This window comes from Pelmatolapia mariae, linkage group LG3_W (genome assembly GCF_036321145.2).
Source record: "Pelmatolapia mariae isolate MD_Pm_ZW linkage group LG3_W, Pm_UMD_F_2, whole genome shotgun sequence".
Taxonomy (NCBI): Eukaryota; Metazoa; Chordata; class Actinopteri; order Cichliformes; family Cichlidae; genus Pelmatolapia; species Pelmatolapia mariae.
Window position 1 is genome coordinate 90,524,543 of NC_086229.1, and position 22,076 is coordinate 90,546,618.

The following is a 22,076-nucleotide window of genomic DNA, read 5'->3' on the forward strand; positions in this document are numbered from 1 at the left end:
GCCCAAAGACAATACTACCATTTCTTCATTATTTTCATATATTTCCTCTTTTTCATATTTTTACATTCAGGAAAATTATTCTGAAATCATCAGGACTTTGTAGATGCTGTTTTTTAATCTCTTTTTAAACTTAGTCATGTGTCATTAAACTTAGTGGCACAATGTTCTCCAGCTTACTTTTCCAGCAATTTTTTGCCCAGTCCAAACTTTTTTGAGACATTTTGCTGCTGTCAAATTCAAAATCACCAAATATATCGCCTGAAACAGTGAACTCTCTCAATTTAAACATTTGATATTTTTTCACATTTTTTTGTTGTGACTAAACTACAAATTTGTGAGATTTGGAAAACATTGCTTTCTGTTTTTATTGTTTACATTACTAAGTGTCACAGAGCTGATTAGGAGATTACATTCTGTTTACATTTTCTCCCTCCAGTTCCACCTCCAGCCGCATCCTTGCCCTTCTGCCACTGGCTAGCATAGCTCTTTTAGCCTAACTTCAGCCAATAAATTGTCTTGTTGCAGCAAATCAGTCTTGGTCTCTGTTCTACATTTGGGATGTTTTAGTTTGGTCCCGATAAGAGCAAAAAAATCATGAGGTAGAAGAGAGCAGGAGGTGACAGCAGCTGGCTCATGCAGGGCTCCGCATGGAGAAGGGGAATGAGAAGAGGTCAAAAAAACAAAGGGGAACAAGAGCATTTGAGATAAGATGCAAACGTGACTCCTCCTAATGACAGAATTATTACCCTGCTCCATCTGCCATTCAATCAAAACCACCCAATCTCAGCCATTCTCCAAACTGTGCCCGTTCCGTTAGGCACTCCCATCTGTACTCACCAAAAATAAGATGTAATCAAATGCTCAAGGATAAAAACTCGTAGTTTGGACTGAGATGTTGTCACGTTCACAGTGTGTGTGGAGCAATGCTGCTTTTGGCTGCTTTTTGTTTTGTGCTTCAATATTAATGTGAGATGGAGCGTTTTTCTTGTGTCTGTTGTTTCTGGATATCTTAAAGTGATCAGTAATTTATTTTTTCTGCCATGCTGCTGCCTTTCTTTCAAAAGCTTGCTAGTGAAAGTCATTAAAACTCCAATCGGGATCTGGCATATTGGGAGTCTGACATCCAAGACTTGTGCCGATTCAACATGATGTGTGCGACTGGGTGTGTGTGTTAGTGTGTATGTGGCTTTTGTGTCCTGCAATCTGGAAGAAATCTTTTACATTTTTCTATTTTACTTTTTAATACAATACCTTGGAATCACTGTGTCCTTTTTATTATCTTTTGGCTACCTTTTGTTATCTGCACACCTGTCTCTTAATCTTTCATTTGCACAGGCTGTGAGGATGCCAATGACACCTTGTTTTCATGACTTTATTTTTTTTGTCTTTTTTCTGTCTGTTTTACCTCTTCTTTGCCTTCTTTTGTGTTCCTTTTCCATAAAATTGTACCACTGCTTTTTGCTCGGCTAAGCTGGATGAGGTCGGGGTGGGAGGTGGGGGGATGTATTTGAATGATTTGGTATGCAGCGACAGCACCATTCTGTTTCATGGCAGGAGCCTTCGCCTTATCTCCTTAATGGATTATGAGCAAGGGAACAAAAACAGAAGGAGGCAGAGTGAGAATGATTGAACTCCCTGCAAAGGGCCGGCAGGAAACGGACTGAAGCCAGATAAATAAAACACTCTGCCTGTATATTTCTTCTTCCCCTGAATCACAGATGTTATTAAGAAAGAGGACAATAGGAACAGCTTGTAGTGAAGAGTCATTTGAGCTTCTGTAGGCTTTGCCTTCTGATTTGTCTGCCTGCTGGTTGGTAGTGTAGATGTGTTTGTGCATAGACTAACAGCTAGCCACTTTTGTCTATAAACACTTTTTTTTTTTGCCTGGTTTGTCTTCAAGAAAAAGCAGAAACCAAATGTTTCGAAAACTTTAGCTGTCAAGCACTGCAGTCACTCTTTGTGCTTAAAATTGTTACACAGACATTATTTGCTGTTCGTGCAAGCTGTCTCGGCTGAGATTAGTTCTGCTTTAAAGGTTGTTGCTCTTATTTGGTATTGCTAGAATTCTAAATCTGTGTTTTAGCACGTCATTTATTCGGGAGGTTAGGTGAAAAATTGTACTGAGACTGAATGATTGCTATTTAAATGTATTCTGAATATGATCTGCAATAACAGACACTTTGAGGAAATCATTCAAGAGAATGTGCAGAATACCAGCGTGTCATAGAATCCATAGATCAGATCACTGCGGCTAACTGGGACTTGAACTTTTGTTTGTTTGCCAGATGCTGATATTAAAACCAGAAGTAACGTTTAACAGTTAAAGGCTGTTGCTCTGTGTTCCCTCGATCATAAATGGCTATTTATATTAAGCTGTTTGCTGATAACACCAAAAGTCTTATGCTTGAAGTGGTATTGATCAAGAAAAGACAGGTTGAGATGAAATGATTCGACCTTCTGGGTCTTCTAGTTCAACAGACATAGTGCTGTTTGTATTCCGTGCAGCCTGGGGTTAAATCCAATTTGCTGTAGCTGTTTAGTGTATGTGGGAATAAACTCTGCTTGAGGCCATAGCGCTTCAGTCTTTTCAGTTTTATTTATCTGACTGACATGGTTTCCTTCCAAGAATTCTATTGAAAAACATGCTGCTCTATGTGTGCAGCTGATGACCACTGTCAGCTGATAGGAAGCTTACAACAGCTCTTTTCCTGTTTTTGTTTTTTTGTTACACTTTTTCCCTTATAATCACCAGTACGATAGCTTTCCCCAGACAGGAACTATATAGTAGCTAAAAAGAGTGGGGATGTTAAAATGTTTCAATTGGTCACCATCTGTCCACCAATGTACAATTACTAATAATAATGCATATACTTTATACTGTGTCCATATACATTTATATTTCTCCTCTATAGTCTTTATTTCGCCTGCGAGGTTTGAGTCAAGAACTAAAAAATGCAAGCAACTGCTTCCTGAATAACACTCTTGTGCTGTTCATAAACACCAACTCCATCCATAGAGTCTTTGACTCTAGCTGGCAGCGATATTTCTTGGTCTTCTCTGCAGCCTCGGTAAGGTTAGTGTAGTGACACATGAACTGCCTGCTGGAGGTTCTGGTTAGAGAAATAGAAGAAGAACTACTGACATTAGCTGTAGTCCAAGATTATGGAGTTGGAGTACATCCTGCTGTGGAAGTAAAGTCTATGTATGGAAAAGTCTGAAGTTCACTAGCCAATATATTCATCCAGTTGTGAAAACCATGAACTGTAAAACTGCTTTTACGTGTTTGTAACTTCATTAGTTTAGGCAACAACCTTTGACAGGTGGACACTGTTCAGGTTGTTGCTTATTTTAAAGACAGCTGGAAGCACGTTGTTGTCTTTATGTGGGGGAGTACTCTTTCTGGGATTGTATTCTCAACAGTTTTCTGTTTGTGTGTGTTTATGGCGTTGAATAATAATACAGTATCTTGAACTGATCTCTGTGACTATGGCTTTTTGAAATTGCATAATGTAAGATTTATATTAGCTACTAGCACCAACAGGAGCTCATTGTCTCTGTTGAATCTATTTGCTTGCTAGCCTACAGCCAGCTTAATAACTGCTTCCGAATGGTATTCTGATAATATCTACCCACATTAGGGTGCAGAGAACGTTTGATCCTGTAGCATGTTTCCAGATTTATCTTTGACCTCCTCTGTGTGAACCTTGCAAAGCTCTTTGTGTGTGTGTGTGTGTGTGTGTGTGTGTGTGTGTGTGTGTGTGTGTGTGTGTGTGTGTGTGTGTGTGTGTGTGTGTGTGTGTGTGTGTGTGTGTGTGTGTGTGTGTGTGTGTGTGTCTGGTTTGAGTACAGTTGGATATGAGATACCAGGTTCAAGCCTTTTCTGCCAAACAGTTCTCTGTGTGTTCCATAAGTACTCCAAAGGAAAAAAAAGCATTTGTGAGAGCAATAGCCTTCGGGGGTTGCGCCAAATAAAAATGCTTTTTTTTCTAACCCCCCCACCCCCCCACACACCTCACTCAAGAAGTGTTTGCTCGTTTTCCGTTACTATTCGCTCTTTCTCTCTATCTTTCTCTCTCTTTCTCGTTTTTTACCTTTGATTTGAACTCTGACATCCAAGTCTGCCCCAGGATGTCTGTCACAAACTGCAGTCCAACGTTGTGACAATGCTTTTTTTCTTCCCGTGCCTTTTATGACCTTCTTTTCTTCCTCTTTCTGTTCTTTTTTTCTGTTTTTTCCCTTTCAAGGTCTGGCGCACCTGACGTTAAACGACCAAGGTATGGGTTCATTCCTTTTTTATTTTGGTTCTGTTTTTTAGAGGAACTGACTCAGCCCTCTTTGCCCCAAAACTACTGCTTTCTCTCACAGTTTCCTCTTCTGCTTTTTACCTTCCCTCTGTGCCATATCCCTCCATTTTCCCCCAAATCCTCCTCCTTGGCTTTTAATCTTTTGCATCATTTTCCCCTGTTGCTGCCCCTTCTTTGTCACATTTTACTTTTTCTTTTTTGACTTTTGGTTATGCCTCCTGCTTCTCCTTCCTCTCCCTGCTGCCATATCTTTGTGCTTTTTTGTGACCTCCACCAATACGTGTCCCACCCTTTGTCCTGTCCTATGGCTCACGTCCTGGACCTTCACCTCTGACCACCTTTGACCCCGACGACCTGACCCCGGGGCTGAAGGTAACACTTTTCTGCTATCCCTTTTCTTTGGGTTTAAACAAGAATAATTTAACAAAACAAAAGGAAGAAAAAAAATCCTGCTGATTCTATTGGAAATGTGTTTGTTGGTCAAAATTACAACAGCAAAATGTGTCCACACTCTCATTCACTAACACTTCAAGGTGAAAGTGTTGTCGAATGTGCAGAGTTTCTCTTCACCACTCTGCTGACATTCCCATTGTTTGGCACTCAGATGTTTTAAAGGGCAAACAGTTCAAGTTCTGATGATTCTTGAATTGTCATTGTTATTCTGTTTTGAGACAATGTGTTTGTAATTGTTTTGACACTGCTATGAACACTGGATGTTATTGATGTTATTGACTGCAATGTATACACTGACCTGCATATGTCACACACCAGCTGTTTAACCTCTGCACACCCCACTTTTCTCCCTCAGTGTCTGCAAATTTTCCAGAAAGGTGTTTAATTCATGATCAAAGGTTAAATCTGAATATTTGATTGCAATTTGTGCAGCCAACATGCATTTTAAACTACACTTAGCGGATGTTTATTAGTATCTCAATTGTATTCATCTGACCTCCAATCTTCATAAAAAAAAGTGTTAAGCAAAGCCCACAAGAAAGAAAAAATGAACAAGTGCAATGCATGTTCTGACCTTTACTGGGGTGGAGACATTGCTTTCTTCTATCGTGGAAGTCCACGATTCAAGCAGGCTTGAACTCCTTCCCGTTCTTTTTACTGTTTAATCTTACTGTCCTGTATTGATACAGAACAAATGAGAGACATGATCAAGTTCATTAAAAAATGTCAAATAGGCTTTAGATTTCACCTTACCTAATATAACATTGTTTGATGATTTGAACCAAAGTCATAGCATTCATCATTTCTGGATTTTTGCATCACAAAGCTGAGATTAGGCCTTATATAATAATGATGTGAAAAAATTACATAACTGTACCAGTTATATTAAAGATTGATGCTGAAAATCAAGACACACTTCAAACAGACATTTAGCTTGCATTAGATGTGCGCTGATTGATTCACTATGGAGGGCAAAAGACAAATGCTTTTTTTGATCACTGCTCATCATTAATCAGAAGTAGTGAATCTGCTCGTTAATCAGCCCATGTGCTTCCTTTTCCATGTGCCAATTCTGACAAAACTTCAAAAAACAAAAAACAAAAACAAAGAACTCCATTCCGTTGCTCTGCCATCGCTACATGCTGCTTCTATTTCTGCAGACCTTGCATCTCCAAAGTGTCAATAAATGTTTTGAATGGAATTATTCCTCATCTTAACTTAACTGCATAGTAAATATGTGGTGGTGTTTTACTTTACAATGATAAATGAACTGTGTTAACCCCACAAGACCACCCAGTAATACATTGTGCCTTATTTAGTAACAGGGACATACCTTTGAAGAGATTTACTGGGCCAAAGTTTGTGGATCGGGAACTACAGAGCAATGGAGATGCAAGGATATTGTTGGTGACAACATGCATACTTTGTGCTGGCATGGCCCCATTTGTTAACTAAAAGGGTGGCACCAATGAACGTCTTCCATCTGTTCTGATTAGATGCACATACCTTTTCTTAAGGTATCTTCCAGTACTCAGAGCCAAGTGTGAAGTACTTTGAGGCAACAGTGCTAACCAGTGCACCATTGTTCTATAGAATTTAAAGGATTATAATGATTACTCAGACACATGTGGTAGATTCTATAACAAACAAGCATCAGGGCTAAAAAATGTGCAACAACCCATTTCTATTTAATTCTGTGTTAATAATAATAATAACTGATTATTAATCAAATTGATTGTAATATTACCTACAATTGATAATAAGAACATTGCAAAAAATATGTGTAGTATCTGATGTTACGGTTGTTTCGCCCTTAAAATACACGAATGATGGTCTAACTCACACAAGATTTATTGATAACCAAATACTCCACTGTGTCTCCTTAAATAGATAATGATCATCCTGTGAAAAACAACAAAACCTGTGGAAAACAATCAAACAAAAACTCATACTTTAGGAACTTACTTCGTGGAAGTCTAGTCTAAGGCTACGTTCACACTGCAGGTCTTAATGCTCAATTCCGATTTTTTTGATCAAATCCGATTTTTTTGTCTGCTTGTTCACACTACAAATAAAATACGACAGCAAACGCGCTCTAGTGTGAACCCTCAAAGCGGCCCGCATGCGCAAAAGAAGACGTCACACACAAGGCGCTCTGTTTAGACCCAGAGCAAACAATATTGTTTGACTGATGGCCCTTAATATAAAGACTTCGGACTTTACGTTTCCCAATATTTGCTTTAAGTTATCTTGTTATTTACATAATAATGTAAATAACCTAATAATGATCCTTATTGCTGTTTTAGAGGAGCGGTGCTTCAAAGGATAGTTGCAGATTTCGGTCAGAATCTGCAGATTATACAGTATAAATAAAATGTTCACGTTTCTCCAACGTTGTCTTCCCAACAGTTTCACTGACATCTACGCTGGATGGCCAGGAAGCGTTCGCGATGTCTTATCAGGTGCTTCTCCGGAGCTGATAATTGGCGTCTGTCTTGTGTCAGTGACGTAAAAGACGGATTTAATGCGACTTGACCATTCAAACAGCAGTCGCTTTCTAAAACATTGGATATGTATCGGATTCAGTACCACATACGAAAGTGACCCAGATCGGATTTGAAAATATCGGATTTGTGCCGTTCACACTGTCATACCATGATATGGGTCGCATAGGGTCAAAAAAATCGGATTTGCTGCGCTTTCGCCTGCAGTGTGAACATAGCCTTAGTTATGTCTTAGTAAAGAAACAACTGCTCTGAAAATAAATTGATGTTTACATTAATATTTGTATTCTACTTTCAGTAATTCTTTAATTAACAAATTAATAACAACGACAAACTTTGGTTGAGTGTATCAGTAAATGCATTCAACATAACAGGCAATAATAAAACAATCTGACTAATGTAGAATTCCCCTTAATCACATGTGAAATGCAGCTTTAGCTCAGCAAATTTAGACTTAAATGTAATTCCTGCAGAATAAACTTAAAAAGACTGACTTTCTTCTAGTTTACAAGAATAATGCAACCACAGAATGCTAAACACATCTTAAGCTAGAAAGACCTGTTGTGTATTTGGTCTGAAACAGCAAATCTACTACTTTATGCATGCTCACTTAAACGACAGAAAGTCCACAAGTGTTCACAATGAAGTGAAATAATAACTGACCTTGCTCTCCCGTGTGCCACGTGCTAATGAGACAAAAATAAATAAATGTTCACTCTTTTGGAAGAAGCTTTTTCATGTATCATTCTTCCTTCAGACAAACTCTCTTCCTGCTACTGCTTGTGCTCTATTGGAATTAAAAGCATCAAACTTAATGAAGAGTTAACAGGGCAAGCAATAAACCATGCTAATACACACAACAGAATTTGTTGTTGTTTTTTTTAGGGGAAATGTATATGTTAATTTGTTTTTTTATGTTTCTTCATTTGAATTATAAGTGAATACTACAGTGATAGTACGTAAATGATCTTTACCATGGCCGTTACCATGGTTTTTTGTTTTTCTTCATTTATTTAAGATAAGCAGAGGTTTCCATCCATAAAATCATCAGACTTTTTGTAAGTCTGATGCTTTTATTTTCAAAGGGAGATGGTAGTAGGAAAAAAAGGTTTGTTATCACAAGCAATAGCAAGTAACATTGTTAGGCTTTCTCACAGGTCTTCTGTGTTTTTAAGTGAGTGTTTGAAAGTCTGTGCTTCCTATCATGCAAATGAAAGCTGCTGCTGCTGCTGCTGCTGCAGCTAGAATGAAATTCTTCCAAACTGCTACTGCTTTGCTGTAGCAGCACCTTGGTCCATGCTATGTAAGCTTTCCCAGTAGAAATCAGTGTACTCCTGCCAATATCTGATGTAGTAAGTCCATTCAACTGAACTGAATGGACTGCCTTAGATCAGCCTGATCCAGCTTTTAGAGTCTGGGCCTCAAATGCAACACTAAACATTCAATCTCCAGTCAACCACTTCAAAGGAAAACTGGGCACACCCAAAGGTGCTGGATCTTATTCATTGTTTTAGAAAAGCAGGGGTTTGGAAATGCTGAATTTCAACATTGAAAAAAAAATGAACATCTACTTAAATAATCTGGGAAACAAACACCAGTGACTGATACAGAGATCCTAATGCACACACTAAAAACATCTTAAAAATGAAAACAAATATGCCCTTAAACACATTTTGTATGAGTGTGTTTGTGTGCACATGCACACAAATACAGTTCTTAAGATTCAGAGGCAAGTGCCACAGTCGTCATATAACCAGGCCAAGAAAATCAATGTCCATCCTCTCTCAAACCCAAGGCTGTCCTTCACAGCTGCTGGAAGGACAAACCCCAGCTTTTAGTCAGTGCCGATCTTTATCTGCCTGCCTGTAAGGCTGCTGTCAGCTCCACACATTGGGCTGCATATTTGTAAACCAAAACATAACATTTCATTTTGATTTAATTATTTAAATGCAGTAGAAGAACAGAAGTCAAATTTATGGAGTATACAATGATTAAACATTACAAAAAATACAATAATACAAATTGTTTTGTCATCCTGAAGACACAACTGATTGACTGATTAAACACCGGAGGAGGTACAGTAGATGTGCATGTACATGTCTGTGTATGTGTAAGTGTATATGTACCATGAAAGGACACGCACTTACTTTCCTGAACTAATTATCTAAAGCATTTAGTTTTTCCGCTGGAAACTTTATTTGCTTTGTGACACTTCACTCAGTAGTAAATCCTCTGCTCTCTGATTAATGAACTACCACTTTACTGGCACATGAAACAGCTGTTGTCGTGCTCCCTGTGACGCTAAGGCTTACAGCAGATCTCTAAAGCAATAGAAAGACTACTAAAACCAGCTATAGTCCAAGACAGTAGTGACAAGCAACAAACTGAAATCAAAACTGATACAACAGAAACTTGACCAGTTAAACACAAGATTGGAAACTCCAGGAAAACCGATTAACAGCAACTAAACTCAAGGGAACATTGTCCACTAGCAAATTTATCATAAATGGCTTCTCTCAAAACAAACAAAACAATTGCTGAAATGAGTTACTCCACATGCCTGGGTGGCTGTTACTCTCCTCATGAAGGGAAGAAGTTTGTATTCGGTCTGTCTGTCTGTTTGACAGCAGTCTAGCATCCATAGTTTTCAAGATCTCATCTGTCTGTTGGTAGATACCAATAACAGCTCAAGCTGATTTAATTTGAGGGAAAATCAGGTCAAGGTTACACTAAATGTGAAAATCAGTAAAAATCTTATATTACAATTTTTTGACCATCTTCAAACTTCACAACAATTATACTAGGCATGTGGGGATATGAGTACATAGGTTGGCCAAGCGTTTGACCTTGACCTTCATTATTCAAATTCAATCATATGGATAAAAACATTAAATACACCATTTTATTCAGACACGAATGTGTTGGTAAAAGCAGCCCAAACTGCTTTTTGCAAATAAAACGAAAAAGTTAAATAAAATAAAATAAAATAAAGCATAAAAGTTTTAGTGTGGCGCTTTGGGGGTCTCAACCTCTCTGAGTGCAAAAAAGCATCTCTTCCATTATTACAAGACCTCCTCAAGGTAAAAGATTGTTTCTTATGAACTTTTTTAATTGCCACTGTTGTTTTATTGTGACATTGGGCTCCCCAAACTTCATTAACAAGTTTCACAAGTACATGTATTGCCTAAATCTGACTAAATTTGGGCCAATTTTTTGGTCTTTCAATTTTGTGGTCCAGGTGATGTCCTTCATCTCCACATTTGAATGGAATCCGTCTCCTGTGCTTCTACCTTAAATGAAGCAGCTAATTGTTCTCTTTAATAGCTTTGTTTCTTGCCACGATTAAAATTAATAACAAAATTATATTTCACCATCCTATGTGATGATGGAACTGGACCAAATTAGCTTATAGAGCTACGTGATTTATTTGCAGTGAGTTTTGTTTTGTCACATAAAGGTACTTATGAAAATAAATGAAAAAAAAATCATCATTTAATTTGTTTTGGTGAAACTGAGTTACACATTATTGTTCATTATGATACATGGTTCATAATGAAATTCTGATTTTTAAAAATAGGGAGGCAGCCCAAACAAATGAATCATGAAAACTTTTAAAAAATAGTTTATTTCAAGCACACTGTGGTCTAACTTGATCCAGATATTTATATTACATTACCTTGAAATAATTTCTTCACAAATGCAGAAATCTAACCGTATTTGGGACCACAACATTCACAGCTGATCCTTTGGGTTGTGCAGATAGCAGAGTGGGGTTCCCGTGGATCAGCCTTGTTCCAGGGCATCCCACCAATACATCACTGGATTGAGATCTGGGGAATTTAAAAGGGCCCAGTCAGTCCCATAAGCTGGATAAATGTTAGAAATTTCCTTTTATTTTATTTGAATTAATACATTCCACTCTAGCAACAACATTAACTTATTCTATGAGTATATTCCCACTTTTGATATCCACAACTTAATAATTTAACCTAAAAATAAACAATAATGATTCGCTATATGCATGGTTAGATTTGTCTCATGAAAGTTCATTTATAACAATATAAACAGTCCAATTCAGTGAGCAGTTTATCCTAACTAGCATTTAAATATAGATGTACCCAATTTTCTTGGTCCAGGAGTCTCCAAGGTGTTCACGTTTCACTCTAAACAACAACCCTGAAGCTATTTAAGCTTTAGCAAACTAATTAAAAGGCCCTAAATAAACTGCTGCTTTCAATAATAGAAAATTATGTGCAAGTTAATGGCTCTAAATTGTCAACATTTCCAGACCTTTGGCTTGGGAATTGCAGATGCTTTTACCCACGGACCATTTGATTTCTGTGTGAATGAAGTCCCCTGCTGCCACCACCATCTTGCCTTTTGGAGAGGCCAGCATGGTGCATACTGGGAATCGAATTAACCAGGTCTCTTGGCAGGTTTAATGTAGATCTCTGTGGGGATATTGAACAAAATAATGAAGGGAATATACAGCATGATCTGTATCTAACCTCCAATGTAATTGACTAAGTCCCAGCCAAGATAGCCATCTCTGAGCTTGCAGGGCAATTTATACAGTCTGCACCACTTAAGCTATGTAGAACTATTGAATAGTGCAATGAAGCTCATAACAATTGTGAAATCTGCAGGAGATCATTTTTATACAGTATGCTTTTTTTAAAACAGATTCTATTATTTTATTATGACAATAAATACTCGCTCTTAATCAGTGGTTCTGAGAATTCTTATACAATTTTATTTCATGTGAAAAATAGGATAAGCTCTGTTTAAGTTTATAAATGTTTAATCATAACATTTTTTGTATTCACATGTATGATACTGAAATTGCATAACTTTACCAATGCTGTTTACACAGAGTGTGCAATTGACTGTTTTGGCTGTTTATTCAAAATCCTTTGCATACTCTTCTTAACTGTGGAAGCACATTGATTAAATATGAATCATACATTTATAAATTTTTAAATGTTTTTATGTATTCTATTAATACGGGTTAACCTTCAAGAGAGTAAAGTTTATGACCCTTATGGGGCTCAACTTTTACCTTTAATACAAACGTTCTTTGTTTGTTATTTATGTCACTTTTTTTTCACATTTTATTACTGTTTGCCTAGTAGTTGTTGAGTTATTCCAAACAATCTTACATGCTAGGGGTAACCAAAGAGATGACCAAAGAGATTAAAAGGAAATATTTGGTGCAGAACCCTCTTTGTGACCAAATTCACCTACGCACTGCCAGCACACTCTTGCCAATGATCACTTCAAAGTTGCTGAGCAAACAATTATTGTTTTTTGCACTACAAATGTTCATATTATTTGCAAAACTTGCACAAACTGCCTTTTGCATATAAAATGAAATGAAATGAAATAAAATATTCGCTATGGATACAGGACGCTGTAGGGCAAAGCTAAACACATATAGACCCTTTGCAAAAAAAGAAAAAAAAAAGATACCTGTATGAAATATAACAGGATTATAAATGCGTGAATGAAGCTGCTCTTTCAGATCACTTTCCTTTTTCTGTCAGATCTGATAACTATAAAAACATAAAAATCCTCTTTGAACAGAAAGCACTTTTTAAATACTCTACTGAGCTGAATGAAGTACGGTATAAAGTACAGAAAAATATATATATATGATATGCCCATATGAGGAAACAGAGTCCCAGGAGGCTAAAAGGGCATGGGCTCACTAAATGCATTTAAATTAAGTTAATGGATAGATCAACTAAAAACTATTTATTCCACTATTTTTAAAGTATTCACACTTTACTCATAGTTTCTCTTATTCTTGGGAACCAATGCTCATATCTTCCTGCTAGTTAAGAGCATTATATATATATTCCACCTGTAAAAGCACATGTATTAACACCATATGGTTCCTGTCCCTAGTCTGATTTGTAAAACCAAACAAACAAAAAAACCCATTGCCCACTGCTCTTTATAATCAAACTAGATTTAAAGTCTCTGTAGTCTCTGTCATTTGAGAAACAGAAATAAGTCCTTAACTCGAAACAGAACAGTAAAAGTGTATGTATGCAAGCAATATATGCCAAATTATGCACAAATGAAAATACACTGTCACAATGTGTGCAGATGCTACTAATGCATTATTAGTAGCATCTGCAGTGAATTACTTACTAAATTATCAGTAGCTTCACATTCTGCCAGACGTTAAACAAAGATACCTGCAGTTTGCAAAACAACCTGTTAATGTTTTATGTTCATATCGCTTCATGTACCTTATCTCCTCTGTAATGGGTTGGCCAGTCTCAACAAAACTTTGCATGAACATCATCACACATACAGTGATTATTAACCTTTACACCAATCAGGCATAATTTTATGACCCACAACGAAGAAGATGGTCTGGTCTGATGAATCATGTTTTACATTATGTGGATTGCTGGGACCTGTGCAGTGGTTACCTGGGGACCACCAAGATCCACAATAGGAACAACGCTAGCCAGCCAGATGCTTTGGTCAGTGTTCTGCTGGGATAACTTGGGCCCTTCTATCCACCTGGATGTTACTTTGACACCCTACCTAAGCATTGTTGCAGACTATGTACATCCTGTCATGGAAACTGTATTTCATGATGGCACTATAAAAAGCCCAGCCACACAATAAAAATGGTTCAGGAGTGGTTTGAGGACAACGACAATGAGTTTGAGTTGAGTTGAATAGGTGTAAACTTGGCCTTCAAATCCAATCAAGCATCTATGGGATGTTCTGGACAAGCAAATGCGATCCATGGAGGCCCAACCTCAAAACTTAAAGGATTTGTTGCTCCCCCTTAGAGATCGTATACAGCTAAAAAAAAATGAAAGTAGGCAGCAATTTAGAAAAATGTCCTGTCATATTAGAAATCAGTCAGTATCAGTCAATACAATATCACTAGCAATAAAATTTACTTAATAATTTTAACACTGCAAAAATGTAATATTCTATATAATATTATATGTCCCTCTAAACCTTTGATGCTCTTAGTTTACTTACTTTACTTACCTGATTGGACTAATGGTGCCAATGTTGAGCTACATTAAACAGTATCTATACACCTGTCACTGAGTGAACCAGCTAGCTAGACAACTAACATTACTTCCAGTCATTCAATGTCAGAGGCGAAGAGAGGCGGAAGAACAGAAGAATAGGAAGAGAAAAAAAAAACTCTGATGTGATAACACATTCCAATAGTGTTGGTCCTATTACTGATGATTCCTTTTAAACTACAGTGTAATGTATAGACTGAGTTTGACAATAACACAGACGGCATAATTATAGTATCATAATGTATCATAGTTATCCAAGTATATTACTGTATAAAATAGAGAATTCACATACAGATTTTACTGACTCATTTTTGATATGCCTTGGCATAAAAAACAGTGACTAGTGAAACAGGCAATGAGTACAGTGAGAGAGACAACAAAGAGTGGAAGAGGCGAGGGAGAGAGAAATGAAAGAGAACACAGGTGAGGTAAAAGATGCAACACGAAGAAAAGGAGGCTGAATGAGCCCATGAGATAAAGGGAAGAGATTCAGAGGTCATCAAGCAGAACAATACTGGAGATTGTACATTATACTGTGAATCGCTCACTGCAACATTTAACCTGATTTTCAAGTTTTACTGCTTACATCTTAAAATTGTCACATTTAGATCGAACAAAAAGAAATGAAAACTTTGTAACAAGTTTATGGACCATACAAATCTAACAAGTTCAGTTATTTAACCTCAGCATTTCTAAATCCTTAAATAAGGCCGGCCATAGGAATAGGAAGTAAGAATTTTATTTTAGACAGTTAAGTGGTTACCATTATATTACTCGCCATGATATACTGGTTTTCTGTTTTTCTGGTTTGTTGTTGTCTGAAGAAGCAAGAAGAAACAATATTTTAGTTTAAATTCTTTCTCTCAGAAGATGGTTTTGGTAAGTTCTACATTTCATCGTTAAAAATTCATTGCACAGAATGATACGGGTATAAAGACGACTGTTTTCATATTAAGCTGCTGGAAGTGGAAAGTGTCTCTGTCCATCCATCTCCTTAAAAGCTCCACCAACTTAAAGCTGCAGGGCAGTCTGTCCCAACTGATTTGGGGTAAGACTTTTAAGCGTACATCTTAGGCAGACAGTGAGACTATCACAGGGTGAATAAAGAGGACAGCTCAGAATCATCAATAAATTTAAACATGCGTGTCTTTGGGAGGAAACTGATGCAGACATAAGGAGAACATGCAAACATGCTCTGAACCTAGAACTTTTTGGTGTGAATCACAGGCGCTAACAGCTGAGAACCACATCAACCCTGAACCTGAGTTTATATGAAGTAGTTTAAAAAAGAAAAACAGTGATGTGACATTTTCAAGCTATCATTTTAAACAGTAATTCCAGTATAAAGATGAATATTTCCATTTAGGTTCAATTTCTTTTGTTTAGAGCCAAATCACAACAACAGTTGCCTCGTTAATTCAATAGAAGCAACATTGACATTAGAAGAAGGTTTAAAAGTAGCATTCTTTGATCTTGGATTAAGATGCTACAACATTTACAAAGCATGACTTCATCCACTTAGAGTTTTTATCCTCATTGTACCTCCCAAGGGATCATTTAAAATTTAGCAGTGACCTCTTTCACCCTCTTCCAAAGCCTGGGAATGGGGGGCTAGCTGGCTTGAAGCCTGCAGGGTTACTGCAGAGACATTAGGCCAGGATGACAGAAGTCCTCACACAGGCAGAAATTTCTCCTGACACAGCAGCAGGCGAAAATGGATGGAGCTCTACAGCAGCTGGAATCTGCTTCATACAGTCCCCACCGTAAAGCCTGGGATGAGTAGTTTGCGTCATAAACGTTTTCTTTTTTGTATCTTCAAATACAAAGCTGTGATGGCTGTCACAAATGGACTCTAAATAGAATCTAATTAAAACTATTCATTAAAATATTAGAATTCATAATATTCAACTGGTTAATTTGTGTTCTCTCAGTCATAAGTCATAATCACTTTCATGATGCTAATGCTAATTGACAGGGCTGGACTGAGGCTACCTTGCATGACCTTCACCGTGTCCCTTGGGTAAAGCGAATGGCAGAGTGTGAGGTGTGTGACAGTCCCAGTCGCTGTCTCCCCTCTTCAGAGATTGATTTGAGGCCTGCATTGAGTTTCCCAGGCTAATCATGCCTCATTATTGGCAGCTTCACTTAGAGAAACTGACAGGTCACATCATATGCCCAGACAACTCCCACTGTACCATGCAGTGGAAATGCTGCATTTCATAAAATTGTGTACATGAAAAATTCTTTTATTATAAGTAATTCTTTTTTGACTATGAAATGCATGATACATTGTTACTTGGCCAACAGCAAAATTCATTATTTTCCATGCAAAATCCGGTAAATAATATCAATATCGATAAATAATATCTTTTCAGGAAAAAAAAAAATTGCTAAAACCAACCCTACCGCAGACATGCACGAGAGCTTCATAAAATTAAAAAGGTCTGCATCCGGTGTAGAGGAACCAGGACACCCTGACGAAAAGTGGGCTACTAGAACAAGACTGCATCGGTGGGCAAGAGATGAAAATAGGGCGCTGCTGGAATGCTACTACGCAAGTAACCCCTTGCGGATCAGGGACCTATGGAATTTTCGATACCCAGCATCCAGATTGACAGTGAAACAACTAGTAGCTCAGTGTTCCAACATTCAGAAGAATCTCACAGGTAAAGATTATCAATGTACAACACAAATTCTACAGCAAGGGGGAGCCTGAACAAGTCAGGGGGGAGACACCAGGAACAACATCCGAGATCCAAAAGTGCAGTCCTAGGAACAGTTAAGATACTGTGGAGGACCCTCAAGCTCCCAGGCCACTGGCAGAGGACCCAAGCTTGAAGGACAGACTGCCTGCAGGGGCGAGAGGGGAATTTATTAATACATATTGTAAGCCTATAAAAATGGCACATATGAAATGGTTTTAGGTTACTTTGCAGATAATGCAAAACTAAAATATAGTTTAAAAAAGGACTTTACAAAATTATATCAGAACATATAAAATAAGAACATGAAATAAACTTGACATTAGAGCTTGACAAAGCAGTGCAACCGAGAGGATACCATCTGTTAAATGTATTTTAACAATGCAAGTGTAGGTGTTAAACAATAATGAATGACTTTTGTGCAGCAAAAACCCCTGAAAGTAAAATATAGTAATTTAAATAAAACCTTCTCTGTTCTCTTTTTTTCTCTCTCTCTCTCTTCCAAGTTGAACAGTTGACCTTGACTTAAATATATCTGTCTGAAGGCAGTATTCACAAGCAGGACGTTAACAGTGTGGGTTGGCTCAGGAATTCCCTCCTGTGACTTTGTAATGAAAACACAGATCAGTGCCGTATGGCAGTGCACAGTATGACACAACATGTGTCATATCTTTGTAGATGACAAAATGCAACACAATAATGGTACATAGATGAGAAAGCACTCTTTAATAATCAGTGTAAAATCTTTTCAGGCATTTTCAAAGGTGATTTATTAAAAGGGTAAAGCTAATTTATTTTAGGCAGATTTAAACAGCTTTATGTAAGAAAAATACGCCTGAATTTGATGGTAACTTTTCTGTCTTTTAACCAATATTTTTTTTAGTAGGCTAGAGTATGTGACTTACTCCCTTATCTTATTCATAATATTATTCCAACCATCTTTTTTAATTCATCTAAAAGAATAATTGAAGAGATCTGTCATTTCAGATCTGGTTGGCTAATTTAATGCCAAGGCTTAGCTTCACTTATAGGATAAACAAAAGCCCATCCTAGGTCATTTAATTAAAACTGCACAAAAGACAACAGTTGTAATAAAATTTAAAACTGTTGGATTTCATGATGCATAACAGAAAATAAGGTTGAAAACCAATTTATCTTTAGACTCGATTAAAAAAAATATGTGTATACATCTTGTACATATATCCAATCCAATCCAACTTTATTTATAGAGCACTTTATAAACAACATGGGTGACCAAACTGTTTTCCAGTAAAAAAAAAAAAGTGATAAAAGTTAAAAACTATACATTAAACAGACAAAGAAAATTAAATAACAATAAAATAAATAAATAAATGAAAAAAAGATAAAACTGAATCAGTAAATATTAAAACATGAATAAAATAGACAATAATAATATACAATAAATAAATAAATAAAAATAAAATATACAATAAATAAAATTAACAAAGTAAAGAAGATTAAGAGCGACTAAAAACTGACTAAAACTACAAGCTGACTCTGGTACTACTCCTAAAATGTTTTGGAAAAAAGGTCTGTTTTTAAAAGTGATTTGAAAATTTCAAGTGTTGGGGCCAGCCTAATATGGAGGGGCAACTTATTCCATAATTTGGGTGCCACAACAGCGAAAGCTCAGTCCCCCCGGTATTTTATACATATATGTATAATTACATAATTAGGGGAAAAAAATCATGCCCAAGGAAAACCTAATAATTGCAGATCACATGTAGTGGATTCCAAAGAGAGATAAATAAAATACTTATATTATGCAATATCAATTCAGCTTTTATTATATAAGCACTATACACGGTAACGCAGCACCCTGCACAATGAAAGCCTGCTTAGTTTTTATATAACAAGTGCACACTACATGTTGCAGTGGAAAAGTCCCATCAGCAATTTGTGGTGGGGCAGCTGTTCTCTCTGATCACAGGTTGTTGTTTTTTTTAATAAACTTTTTTAAAGCAGACAACTTTGGTTTTAGTGGAAATGCACAAAATGAGGTAAAGGGAAATGGATTAGTTTGTTCTTTTTTATTTTTGTCTCTGTATAATACCAAAAGAGTTCTCTAAATGCTGCACAAACACCGCAGCCATGTTGTTAATTCCTATATATAGATATGGAAGAATAGAAGCCATATCATTTTTATTCTAATTCCCAAAATGATTATTTTATCATTAAACAAAATCAACCTGCACAGTGTCGTATTACTGGCAATGATAAAAGTCTCAGGGCTACAGCCTGCTGCCAGTTCAATTAAAATCCTCCTCCAAAAGTCCTTTCAGGGAAGAACTTTTGTGGAAAAATTACAAGATCGCAATCAGATGGCAAGGTAGCACACAAGGTAAAACATCCATGAAAGGTTTCTAATTGGTACAGTGCAAAGGGTGGATGCAGTAATGCAGTGATGCCTGCTGACTTAATTAAATCACAGGGACAGATACAGTATGCACTATTTGTACTGCTTTGAAATAACAATTCAAAGCTAAAAAAGCTGGCGGTTATCATCAAATACTGTGCACTATTCATCTATTTTGTATTATTTACAGTTACATGAACTTTTGTTAAAGCAGTTAATTGGCATATATTGTTAAATGATGTGTACAGATAATTGTGTAAATTAAAAATTTCTTATTACAGTCATTTCAAAAAGCTTGTTATATGTAATTATAGTAAACAGCAAAACAAAGAGATGAGCAAAAAACAGCAGAGAGACACACAAACACGGAGAGACACGACTACATTGTCAAGGAGATTTTTAAAAATGATCATCTCGTCTCAATATTTCATTCCTGTATTGAATGGTCATAGATATTACATGAAACTTTTGTATGGAGGGTTTTAATTTTAATTCAATTGAGTCCAAGAGTTGGGATGTGTACAAAATCTTATACTAAGGTAATACAGACATCTGAGAAATGAGCTGTGGTTTGAGGACACCAAAGGTGGCTGTTTATCAAAAGGTCACTTAAGTAGTACATGAGATTTGCTATTATATCAAGAACCTCAGTATAATTTCTCGTACCAGGGAATGAAGGAGACAAAATTTATAGTCATATTACCAATGCACGTGCGCTGGCTTTTTTCTACAGGAATTCTCATTGGGTTGATGAGAAAGTCAGTATTTTCCAATGACAAACTGTCAGCCTATTCAAGTTGTACCCTGCCCCTCATCCTGCTGCTTATGTTGGATATTATGTTAATAAAAAAAGATGGACAGAGAAGCTTTACACTTCATCCAGTTTGAAATTGGTGTGTGGATCTGAAAAACAATGAATAAATTTAATTTGATTTTTTTTTCTTTTCAAATCAAAGCGAGCTTCTCATGGTAGCACAGCTGCACCTCTGCTGCTGCCCATTCAAATTACAGAAACCGATTCTGGCCTGGCAGGTTATGCAGTGGTAACCACTCAACTGTCTGATTCTTACTTCTGAGCATAACTAACAAGGCAGCATAAAACTATCCCTCAACAACACATTTGGACTGTGAAGTGTTGTAGATGAGGAGAAGGAGCCTCTGTGTGTTAGCTTTGTGATAGACTGCCAACTGGGGTGTATCTTTCCTCTGTGAAAGCAGGGATTGGATCCTACCCCATTACCCATTAACTAGTTAAAAATAAGATGCATTTATGGGTTGTAAAATATAGAAGAAGGTGTTTGACATTGCCTCATTTTCAACAGTGATTGTATCATAGTTACAAAAACACCAAATATGTCCATCAGCTGACCTGTAATAAATGGATGCCATTAATGTTGAGTGTAGTTGTGTGAACTTGGTAATTATTTATATGTTGGTATTAGCCTCACTTTCCCCCCTTTTTTCCTTTACTTGCATGAATCTTTGGTGTGCTTGTTATTTCCTCCAGTGGTGTGAACCTGTTGTTCCACCATCCTCTGCTGCCTGGGACTACATTTGTTGTTCTTATTTAGAGGGGAATTTAATTGAATTTGGACCATTGGGTATTAATCTTGGGTCACTGTGGTCAGGGGCTGGAAATTGGATGCAGGTCAGGTTTTTACATGTTGTAATTAAGGTCACCAGGGGTAAGTGAAAGGAGGAGTAAATAGGGCAGGAGGAAGGGAGCAGCGGCTGAGTAGCAAAGTACTGAGTACCCTGTAAAATACCCTAAAAGGCAATAGAAAGATGATCAGATAGTTAAATAATATAGGGGCAAAGCAAAAAAACAAAAGCAAACAAGAAAAATTACATGCATTAAAAGTGATTAATAGGAGAATCAGTTGCTGGCACAAGGCAAGGAAACTGGCAAAGTGAGCGGTATCATCGCTGTCATCAATTTGGAAATGGTTTAGATTTAAAATCATCAGCAAAGCGCTGCAGGTGACCACAAAGGCAGGAACATGTTATTAAAACTAGTTACCAAATACAGAGACAGCTAAAGACTGCCTCAAAACTGCTAGCACTAGTTTTAGCACCCTAGCTTACCTAATTTTGTCAAACACTATTGTGTTAAATCAGTTTAAACCTTAGTAGCAGTCTTCTTCTCTGCGTTTTTATCAGTTACTTATGCTGTGAAAACATCAGACTTATCAATATGCGATGAATAAAACTGAAATACATTTTTAAAAAATAAGTCTGTTATATTTTTGTTGTGTTGTTTAACTATTTAATATAAGCCCTGACACCTACCCTGTCATATTACCAAGAACTTCAAATGTGGAAATCCTCAGCTTCTCTCACCTTTTTGTCTTTCCATCTGTTTTTGCTATTCTCATCTACACTCAGTGAGGGAGTTGATAATGATGAGGCTATGATGGAGGCAGGAGTGGGTTTTATGGGGAAGGAGGGGGGCAACGAGACAATCAGGTGATGAGTGTAACAGAGGCAGAATGATAATGACCAGTGAGCCATTGCTCTTCACTGCTCTTCGTTACTACAGGTACTGTGCTTTCATAGGGAAAATCTGCAGAGCATGCATGTACTGTAACATCTCATCTAGTCCCTGCCTACACATGGCCTCAATACTCTCAGTTCAACAATACAGGCGCAACTATGGAACCCTCAAGGGA

General features: G+C 37.0%; 1 protein-coding gene across 11 annotated transcripts in view; it reads left to right on the top strand.

Annotated features, from left to right (window-relative positions):
- The window catches only part of nrxn2b (neurexin 2b), a 661,917-nt gene that overhangs the window by 168,356 nt on the left and 471,485 nt on the right, over window positions 1-22,076 (top strand). For 10 of the 11 annotated variants that reach the window (XM_063470250.1, XM_063470249.1, XM_063470257.1 and 7 more), the window contains one exon: window positions 4,245-4,274. The exons of the other annotated variant lie outside the window; for it this stretch is intronic. In XM_063470250.1, coding sequence (XP_063326320.1) covers window positions 4,245-4,274 — 30 coding nt within the window. The remainder of the gene's footprint in view (window positions 1-4,244; window positions 4,275-22,076) is intronic. 11 annotated transcript variants of the gene reach the window in all.